This window comes from Cebus imitator, unplaced genomic scaffold (assembly GCF_001604975.1).
Source record: "Cebus imitator isolate Cc_AM_T3 unplaced genomic scaffold, Cebus_imitator-1.0 Scaffold1, whole genome shotgun sequence".
NCBI lineage: Eukaryota > Metazoa > Chordata > Mammalia > Primates > Cebidae > Cebus > Cebus imitator.
Genome location: NW_016107316.1, coordinates 3,598,502 through 3,608,988, shown reverse-complemented (window position 1 = coordinate 3,608,988; position 10,487 = coordinate 3,598,502). Strand labels below are relative to the sequence as shown.

Below are 10,487 nucleotides of genomic sequence, written 5' to 3'. Positions count from 1 at the left end.
CCTCACAAGTCGGATCCACAGCCTGGCTGGTCTCCAAGGCCAGCACCACCCGGGAAGGGGCCTTTGTCAAAGCGGAGACTTTTTTTTTTTTTCAAAGGCTGTGCTGCCAAACCAAAAGCGATTGTGCCCTCAGGTGGCCATGTGGGCCCACTGACTTCCGGGGTCAGCTTCTGTCTGTTCAGGTTCTGGTTTCCTTGAGGTACCAAGCCCCCCCTGCCTGGCTTGCAACAGAAGTGACACTGACCACCACCTTCGACGCAGCAGGAGTTGAAAAGGGGGGTGGAAGCAGAAAGGCAGAAAACCCAGTGGCATTTTCACCGCCTTCTCTTACTTTAAGGCAGAGATGGGGCACAGTGCTGCTCCCAACTAGATCTGAAGATCAAATACAAAATACAAAAGGTAGTGGTCAAAAATTAGCCAGGTGTGGTGGCATGTGCCTGTGGTCCTAGCCAGTTGGAGGCTGAGGCAGGAGGATCACCTGAGCCCAGGAATTCAAGGTTACAGCAAGCTATGATCGCACCACTGCACTCCAGCCTGAGTGACAGAGCAAGATCCTGTCTCCCAAAAAAATGAAAATAAGAAAACAGACTTTAAATAATAAAAGAGCAGAGGCAGACGAATGTGAGTGGAGGCGGGACAATTTCTCCTGGAGCAGCGGATGAGGGTACGCCACGTTTCTATTCTACCAGCCAGTTTTTTAATTTTTTAAGATGCAGCCGACTTTTTTCCTCCAGGGCTATAGTAGGGCCACGTGCATTCCCTTTTCCTGGAAAGGGCACTCTGGGCTCCGATGCTGATGGCCAGTGGCCCCATCATCAACATTCCTCAGCCTCCAATGCAAGAGTGCTGATGTGTCAGTGTTTGAGAACGAGGCTATAAAGCATTTTAGACATTCAGGTGATCACAGCTGAGACACTGCGGAAATCCAAGCTCCCAAGCTCGTTTCCCCTGCACACGTGAGAGCTGCCTGCAGAGCTCCGCCAGCACGTGGGAATCGACAGGCCCAAGACAACAGTCTAGACGAATCTTTATTTTATAGATAAAAGAGCCCACACACTGAAGTCAGAGTTGGAACAAATCCGTGACGGTCCAGAACAAAATGAGGTTTTGTTTTTTAAGATGCAAAAGCATTAATTCTACAGGCACCTAGAGATGAACTGTTTGGATTTAGGCTTCGTTAGGAATTCAGCCTAGGATCTTGGCCAGCTATGTTGCCTTTAGGGGCCAATACTTTTCCATTTATTCCAGAAATGCTTAGGCTGACACAGGTAAATCAACAGGAAATCTCCTGCCAGGTCAACATGTAAAATCAATAGGAATTATGACAGTTTTCAGCTTATATGATTGGACTAGTCAAGGATTTTGATTCATTCAAAATGAAGAATGAATCTGGGGTATACAACAGAGAAGAGTCCAAAAAATGAGGACAGCAGATGTGAGGCTGGGGAACTGCCATGTGCTAAACACTGATTCTGGGCCAGGCCCTGGGAGGCACTTCATGAAATTCACTTGACTGAAACCTCCCTGCTCCTGAATCATCCACCAGGGCAGAGAGGGCCCCTGGGTACGGCCTGCCCTCTCCTCCTTCATCCCTCGGTCCCTCCCAAGTTCATAGAGAAGGTTGGTCTTTTAACCATTTAAATCTAAAATATCAGGAAAAAACATCTATTCTAAATCATGAACAATTCATAGCCTGAAGATATATTTTTAGAATATGCTTGATAACATCCCCCAGAAAATCAACAACTTAATAACTTACCAAAAACTATGTAAAATTCACACGCCTGATTTTCAGAGAAGTCTTTCATCGGTCTCATTTATTGCAATATTTTCTAACTTTGCATCCAGTGCAACACAATGAAGTATGATAGTGATTATATCATTGCACCAGCATATACAAATACAGATCAAATGTAAATAAAATGTGCTTGCAGCGGTGATCCAAACCTAAAATTGCCAAGGGAAGTCTCTTTGAAAGTATAATTATTTTTCTCCAATGTACCAGGTATATGTTTTTCTCTATGCCAGGTATACGTATTTTTCTTCATCACAGGTGACAACCACTGGATGACTTGTCACTAGGTGTGACTCGTTTCCATAGGGCAACTTTGAAATGTGTGGTCCAAATACGGCATTCCAGCAAATGACCTCAGCGTCACTGGGTTATAGTCATGTACACAGAGATAAATCAACTTGCATATGCATGAGTGCAGCCCATTGACAACCTCATTTTCAGAAGCCGGCCTCGCGAGGGCTCACACTGAACTTGACACAGATCTGAGAGTGTGACTTTCTGGAAGACATGCTTTGTTTCAGGGTGCAGTGATGTGGAAGTTTAAGGTACCTCAAAATTCAGAGTCCAAAACTGCATGCTCTGAAACTCCACCTGGAGAGCGCGCTGCAGAGGGTCGCTCGGAGGTGAACGGCATTGAGGGATGCGTCACCCCATCCTCGCAGCCCGAGTTCCTCCCGGGCGCAAAGGAGAAACTGTGTGAACCTTTGCAGGCCAACATGAGCTTATACTGAGTTCACAGCAGTTAAAATTCACTCAAAAATACCCTCATTGCATAAAGAATGAACACACCCTCCTTAGGTTACTAGTGAACAAGTGCAGAGGAGTTAGTTAAGGCAGGACTATTTTCTTCCTTTGAGAAGGAGTCTGTTGCCCAGGCTGGAGTGCAGTGGTGCAATCTTGGCTCACTGCAACCTCAGGCAGGACTATTTTAAATTATTTTTAATGTCTCCAAAAGGGAATCTGCGCATGCACACCCGTTTCTACAGAAATCTGCAATCAATGGCAGATCCAGGTTTGCCTTTGTGTGTCCACATGAACCATTCGGCAAAGGCAGTCGATGCTAACAGAGCCCACCACTGCAACGGAGGCAACGACCCTGTGCATTTTCTTTCACAGAAAGAGTAAAACTGCATTCAGCTGTTCCATTTTTTGCCTCCTGTCACTCTAACGATGAAATTTAAATAGGAAAATGTTTCAGTCATTAGAGTAAAACACTCTTTAAAAAAATAATGCTTCGAAAAGTAAAGCAAAATCTTTTACCAAAATAATTCTTACACTTTTCCAATGGTTCTCTCCATAAGCCGGTGTAATAAACAAGTAAAAGAATCACATTCTATCGGCTTAAAGAATGCCACTCAAATTATTACTTTTTCACTTGCCCTTAATTTGAGTGGAAAAAGCTAAGGAAAAGAAATGACCTCATAAATTCCCAAAGAAGGTCAGTCTATGAGAAAGACAGAATAAAGCCCTTTGAGGAGACTAACACAGATTATCTTTTGAATATATCAATGACTGTGGTATAGAAAGAATATGACTGAAATGCCTATCACAGTAACCTAAGCAGAGTAAAACAATAAATAATATCTACAAAGAATATATTTTAACTTCTTGAAACTATTTTCTTAAAACCAACCAGTTTCTTTGGAGGGCTCCCGATAGGAGTTGGTATTGTTCTCATTTGGCGTACGTGTGCTCAAGTCGACGTCTTCGGCAGCGCCTTGCTGGATGGAAGGACGCGGCAGTGCCGAACTCACTCAAAACACCACCTTAGTAATATTTACTATCATTTTCATCCAAGGCGTTACAAAGTTGCCAAGAGCTAGGCAAAGCGCATTCTAAATAAAATGTCTGCCATTGATACGTTAAGGCATAAATATTCCGGCCTTGAGCCCCAAAAAATAATGGGGGAGATATGCCAATTAAATAGGCTATCATTAACCAATGGAATTAAAGAAAAACTTATCACCTAAACATGAGACTAGTCAGCAAACACTGCCAGGGGCCCATCCACAAGGCCAAATCTGAGGCCAGGCCTGGACCCGGTGACGCCTGGATTCCCATGGGAGACTCAGATCCAGGTCACGTGAGCTTTCACTTCCCTTCCCCACTGTGTTCAGAAGGCGGTGGCACTAACATCACTATAATGGAAATGTGCCCCCTACTTTGCCAAGAACCGTGCACATCTGGCGTTCCTCGACTGACCCTGTCCTAAGCGGGGACAGCCCTCAGACAGCCACCTTCTTCCTCGGTTTCACCGGCCCAAGCTGCACATGAACCAATAGCTACTTGCTGGGGCAGGCCGGAAAGGTGGTCACTGGCATTCACCCACAACTGAGGAACGCTTTCCACGGTACAAATGCACCCAATTCCTCATCTAGAAAGTACTCCCTTCCTATCTTGCTTAGAAACATGCCCCCCTGGGGTGGGGCAGAGGAGAAATGCTTCTCAACTCTCTCTGCTGTCAGGCAAATGGCGATGCGTCAGGCTCCCAGCTGGAGCTGTGTGCTCTGGGGAGAACTATCTTTTAATGGGTGACCACCAGGCTCTGCACTTGCTGGCAAGAGGCTGCTTGGGACATTTTACGAGGAGGCAGAATGAATGTCCTGGTTTTCAAAAGGTGGCAGTGGCTCTCTCCAAAAGGTGAAGTTACTGAAGGTATCCGAGCAGGGAAAGTCTGAAGAATGGCTTCTTTTCAGCAATGGGAAAACATGGTCAACCACTTCACAGAGCCTGACGTACCTGGAAGGAAAGGGACATCGTCACTGCCACTGAGCGACACCAGCTACGCACCCAGGGCTGCATGCAGAAGTCAAGAGAGAGCTACAACCTCAAGGAGCGGACCACCTACTGATTCACATGACCGAAGTCATTCTAGAATAATTTGTTATTGATGAATCGGAAACAAGAGACAAAAATGAAGGGTATGCAAAGGAGGTGTCAGAGGCGGCCCTGGGGAAGAGGTGGGTAGGCCCTGACTTCGCTTGAAGGACAGATGAAGGGGAGACAGCCGAGGGAAAGAGGGCAGGAGGATGTCAGCATGACCAACGGACAGAGCCTGCGGCGGGGGTCACATTAGGGACATCGGGGGAAGAATCACAGACAACACACATCTTTGGAGGATCAGACAAAGATTGCTTCATTGCATAGTGAAAAGGAGCTGGGTCCGGGCTTAAGTAGACTGACTTGACCTTCAGCTCTGCCATGTACTAGCTGCGTGATCTTGGGCAAATGGCGTAACCTCTCTAAGCCAATTTCCTCCACTATAAAGGGAGGAAGATAAAAACTATGCCACAGTTTTACGGATAATTAAATAAAATAACATATGCAACACTAAAGTAATGTATACTGGGTGCTCAAATGTATCTAAACAACAAATTATCAACATGTCTTAGGGGAAAAAGCCCTAATTGGCATGACGGTCAAGAGACCTGGGCTCTCCCACTGGCTGTAACCTTGAACAAATGTCTTGCCTTCCCGGAGCCCTTCATCCTTATAGTGTGTGGAGCTGAATTACAGCAAGGTTTCCCAATGCTCCCTACAATGTTCTCTTGCTCTCTTTTCTTTGCATGCCCAAAAAGCTGTTGTGTATTAGTTTCTGTGGCTTGTGCTATGAAAAGAAAGTTGCTACGTTGCATATGCATGTTCAGACCTCCAGGCACCTCCAAACTGAGATTCTGACACACCCAGCCCTCTGCCAGCCAACCCCAGATTCCCCCTTGACAGTCACTGATCCCTGTCTAGTTCCAAATTGCTAAGAACCTAAGGAACTTTCAAAATCCCAATCTCAGGAATTTGCATGTTGTGAGGTATAAAGTAACGTATTAAATAAGGCTGAGTGTGTGTATTGAATAAAGGACCTCTGAACGACTTATGAGAAACTGTGTGCTTGCACAAAATGGGAAAATGATGTCTCTTAATACAAAACCAAGAGTTATGTCTTTCCTGGGGATTCAAACAAACAGACAGATTTTTTAAATACCTCCTGGTTTTAAGGCTTATTTGTCTGAGGTTTGTGGCTGCGGCAGGAAGGCCCCTCCCTGCAGGCTTGACTGCAAGCCTGCGGTGGGCACTGGAACCAAACCTGCTCTCACACGCTCTGAGCACCAGGCCAGTTCCATCTGCACACCTTCCCGAGACCGACCTCCATGTGCGGGGCTCCTCCTGAGCAGGCAGAACTCATGCACAGACACTCACAGACACAGGGAGAAAGAACTGAGCTGCTCCCCTGTGTGGCCCCATCCATCTGAAGACATTTCAGATGTCTGTCCCAGTTCTGAAGGGAAAGCACCTACTTGGCTCAGAAACAGCTATTCCAAGTTCAATCCCAGAGAAATGTGTGCTTCCCGGGGGAGGAAAGTTACTCTCTCACAGGAACAACCCCACCTCCAGTCCAGGTGTAAATGACAGAAAGTCTGCAGAGCTCCACCCGGGGCCAAGCCCTGGGTGAGGTGTGCATTTTAACCCTAGGGCCTCAGTCAATGCAATGGCCTCAGAGGCCACCTAGCCAAACCCTCTCCAATGCTGGAGTCTCTCTTTCCCTGCACCTCATGGCAAGACCTGCCACTTTCCCATTCCTGGACAGTGTCTCAATGGTTGAGAGTTACTTTCGATCCTGATGTGGTTTGGCTGTGTCCCCATCCAAGTCTCATCTTGAATTCCCATGTGTTGTGGGAGGGTCCCAGTGGGAGGTAACAGAATCATGGGGGCATCTTTCCCATGCTGTTCTCATGATAGTGAATAAGTCACGTGAGATCTGATGGTCTTATAAGGGGGAGCTTCCCTGCACGAGCTCTCTTTCTGCCTGCTGCCATCCATGTAAGACGTGACTTGTTTCTCCTTGCCTTCCACCATGATCTTGAGGCCTCCCTTTTATTTTTTTTTTTTTAAGACCAAGTCTCACTCTGTCACCTGGGCTGGAGTGCAGTGATGTGATCTTGACTCACTGCCATCTCCACCTCTGGGTTCAAGTGATTCTCCTGCCTCAGCCTCCAGAGTAGCTGGGATTACAAGTGCATGCCGCCATGGCCAGCAAATTTTTGTATTTTTAGTAGAGACAGGGTTTTACCATGTTGGTCAGGCTGGTCTCAAACTCCTGACCTCAGGTAATCTGCCCACCTCAGCCTCCCAAAGTGCTGGGATTACAGGTGTGAGCCACCACACCTGGCCTAAATCTTTTTTCCTGTATAAATTACCCAGCCTTGGGTCCATATCTTTATTAGCAGCATGAAAACAGACTAACATAGATCCTAAACAGAAACCTACTAGGTCCTCTCCAGTCTGGGGAATAAGGGAGGACTGGGAATGAGACACTGTCACAGTTGGCCACTTAGAACAATGGACGGGGCAGAACCACAAGGAAGGGTCAAGAAAGGAATCAAGCTCTGCAGTTTTTCGTCCAATCAGGAAGCAGCCTGACACTCACTCGCCTTCTGCAGGAGGGAACAGGGCCTTGGCTCCATCCTCCCCTCTCTCTGCATATACCTTGAGGACTGCTTGGATAATGGCATGGCTGTAGGGTTAGAGGAGTCTTATGGGACACCAGGACTCCTGTTAGCCTGGAACTGCCCTACTCATACTCAATTAGAATCCAACTGGTGTAAGGACCATCTTGAAAGTAAAAATCTGCCCTAGAGAGAACTTAGCTCTCTGTCTAAAACCACAGGAGCTACATGGAGAAAACCAATCCACAGGGATCTCCTAGAACCAAACTCCCCCTCTAACCCCTCCAGATAAAGAGGACCCCATCAGGCTCTCTGGGGTCACCAAGGCCCGAGGCTCTTCCAGGTCTGTACAGAGCAGGCCAGAAGAGGTGAAGTCTCTGAAATGGACAAGGCAGGAAGACACATGTCTGCCTGGGCTGATGTCACCCAGTGGGCCAACCTCCCCACAGCATGGAATGAGGAAGTGCGCTCCATTCTAAGAAGTCAGGAATCCAAGGGGAACAGGATAAAATCCAAGAGTGATTCTAAGCCAGGTACAGTGGCTAATGCCTGTAATCCCAGTACTTTGGGAGGCCAAGTCAGGAGGATCGCCGGAGGTCGAGAGTTCAAACCAGCCTGACCAACATGGAGAAACCCCATCTCTACTAAAAATACAAAATTAGTCAGGAGTAGTGGAGCATGCCTGTAATCCCAGCTACTGGGGAGGCTGAGGCAGGAGAATCACTTTAACCCAGGAGGCAGAAGTTGCGCTGAGATGAGATCAGCCTGGGCAACAAGGGCAAAACTCCATATCAAAAAAAAAAGGAGTGATTCTAAGCACACAAGGATGCCTCATTAGAAAAAGTAATCCCATTTAGCCCACCAACTCAGGAAAAGTGGGCTTTGACCAAAAATATGAGGGGAATTCTTAACAATTGCACAGCAATGTTTCTGGTAAGAAACATTTGGTATGTGAAGAGATATACAGTTCCTCATCTTTAAATATAGCTTCGCATGGTTCGGTTTGGTTACATTTCTCATTCACATTCTAGGCTTTCAGACCTAACTTGGCAAATCTAAACTACTAGTTTTCAAATTCATTTAATTCCATTCTGTAGCAGAATCTAACCATGAGTTTAAAATTTTAGACTCAGGGGGATCTGATTTAATTTCAGTTGTCTAAAAGTTACGTTCTGGACAAAATACAAGGAGTTGAAATATATTTTTTCAGATAAGAATTAGACATTAACATATAGGCAGCAAAGGAGATAAGGTACACTGCAAAGCGTGAAGTGCCATGTTAAAATAGTGGAACTGACAGAATGGTCACATAAAACATGCACAACACTCACGACGAGATGTTGGTCTTCGCGTGCTCCTGTACCAGCTCTCCTTTAGGGTTGACGGTAAATATTCTATTCAAAGACACTCCTACTTGCTTGTATGAATACACATCCTATATTTAGTAAAGGTGATTTAAAGTGTTCATTAGAAAAAAAGATTTCACTGTAAAAACACGTACATGGTATTTCTGATTTGATGACATCGCAAATTTTCATTAACCAGAGCTCTACCTCAAAGTGGTACAGTGACAAGAATATCCTTTGATGGGAAACTGTTCAATTAGATTTGCTCTCTGGGTCTCAATTCTCTCAGCTGTTCAAGGACTGAGTTAAAGAAAAGACAACCTAGCCTATCCCCCGCAATTCTAATGTTCCTTCAGGTTATTCTCTGACCCATTTTCCTACTTCATGAAAATCTGTCATAACTTTCAAAAGTAGGACTTTCCCATGGAGCAATTAGTACCCAACCATATTCTCTAGAATACTTGGCTTTCCAGTAAATTTGGGCAATACATGCAAAACCTCAAAGCACTTCTTTCATGATATCAGACAATACTACACTCTTCAAACTTGAGATGCTGAATTCACCATCATGGTTAGGACTAATTTTGTGGTTCCCTTCTGGTAGAAAGAACCAAATCCAATTATATGTTCTTGCTTTACTGCTCTAATGAGTGATTTGGAATTTGGAGTTTTAAGTCCCACATCTCAAGCTTTGACCCACTTGCAAACCTTCAAAGAAGCCTGGAGGCCATAAGATAATTTGTAATCCTCTTGCCTTTAGATGTGGGCAAGTGGTTCTTCACCAGGCTGCTGCTTCTAGGATGAGAATCTGACTCTACATACAGTTCTAGGATGGGGCTTTCAGATGACAGCAACCAGAAAAGGCAGTCACTTCAAGGGTTCTTCCATACCCTGCCTACTACTTACAGCCGGCCGGTTTCCAAAAGCAGCATAAAAGGGTTCCGTATTGGGGAAAAACAGGTTTTTGATGTCTGTCAGACACTGGACTTTAAACTTTTCTGGCTTCTTTTCAATCACTTCTCTGTTAAACAAATAAATAATAGATTAACATGAGAGGCTACGCTTCCTTTAGCATCAAACTATTTTTTGCTGACAAAGCTGCCACAACGCTAGGAAAACTCAAACCCTCAAAAGTTTAATATGTGTCAGGCAGTTAAGACATCCCAGAAAAGCAGGAGATGGAAGGTGAACCCACACTTCCAAGTCTTTCTACCCATACCTCCAAGTCTTTCTACAAAGAAAACTCTAAGGATGAACAATTTCAAGAAGAATTCTGATCATCCAGGGAACAAAGAATGACAGAGCATTAAAAACAAAAAGGAACATCTCCAAATTAATTTGATGAGGCTAGCATAACCTTAAAAAAAACCTAAAACAGAAAAGTATGAGCAAAGTGTGGACCCATCTCATTTGTGAATATAAGTGTAAAAGTTCTAAAAAATATATATATACATAGATGTGTGTGTGTGTGTGTGTGTGTGTGTGTATGCAAATTATAGCAACGTATAAAAGCTGGGTTTATTCCAGGAATGAAATAGCAATTTAATATTTAAAATTAATATAACACATTGTCAGGTTAAAAGAGAAAACATGATCGTCTTGATACAAAACGGATATCTGATACCAGTTATCTTCCAACTTAAAATACATATATATATATATATATATATATATAAATTTAAATTTAAAAGGAGGCATTTGATACAATTTAACATCTAATCCAAATGGAAACTCCAACCAGGAACAGAAGGGAATACTGAAAACACCTACAGTGAACATCTTATTAACAGTTAAAATCAGCCGGGCGCGGTGGCTCAAGCCTGTAATCCCAGCACTTTGGGAGGCCGAGGCGGGTGGATCACGAGATCAAGAGATCGAGACCATCCTGGTCAACATGGTGAAACC

At 44.8% G+C, this 10,487-nt stretch overlaps 1 protein-coding gene across 10 annotated transcripts in view; it reads right to left on the bottom strand.

Annotated features, from left to right (window-relative positions):
- Positions 1 to 1,010: 1,010 nt before the first annotated feature.
- LPIN1 (lipin 1) overlaps positions 1,011 to 10,487 on the bottom strand; it is a 152,644-nt gene continuing 143,167 nt past the window's right edge. For 9 of the 10 annotated variants that reach the window (XM_037737378.1, XM_037737380.1, XM_017525942.2 and 6 more), the window contains 3 exons: positions 9,489 to 9,603; positions 8,568 to 8,671; positions 1,011 to 4,534 (listed from right to left, as the gene is read on the bottom strand). In XM_037737378.1, coding sequence (XP_037593306.1) covers positions 4,375 to 4,534; positions 8,568 to 8,671; positions 9,489 to 9,603 — 379 coding nt within the window. In that variant the 3' untranslated portion in view covers positions 1,011 to 4,374. The remainder of the gene's footprint in view (positions 4,535 to 8,567; positions 8,672 to 9,488; positions 9,604 to 10,487) is intronic. The other variant, XM_037737390.1, reaches the window with a different exon arrangement.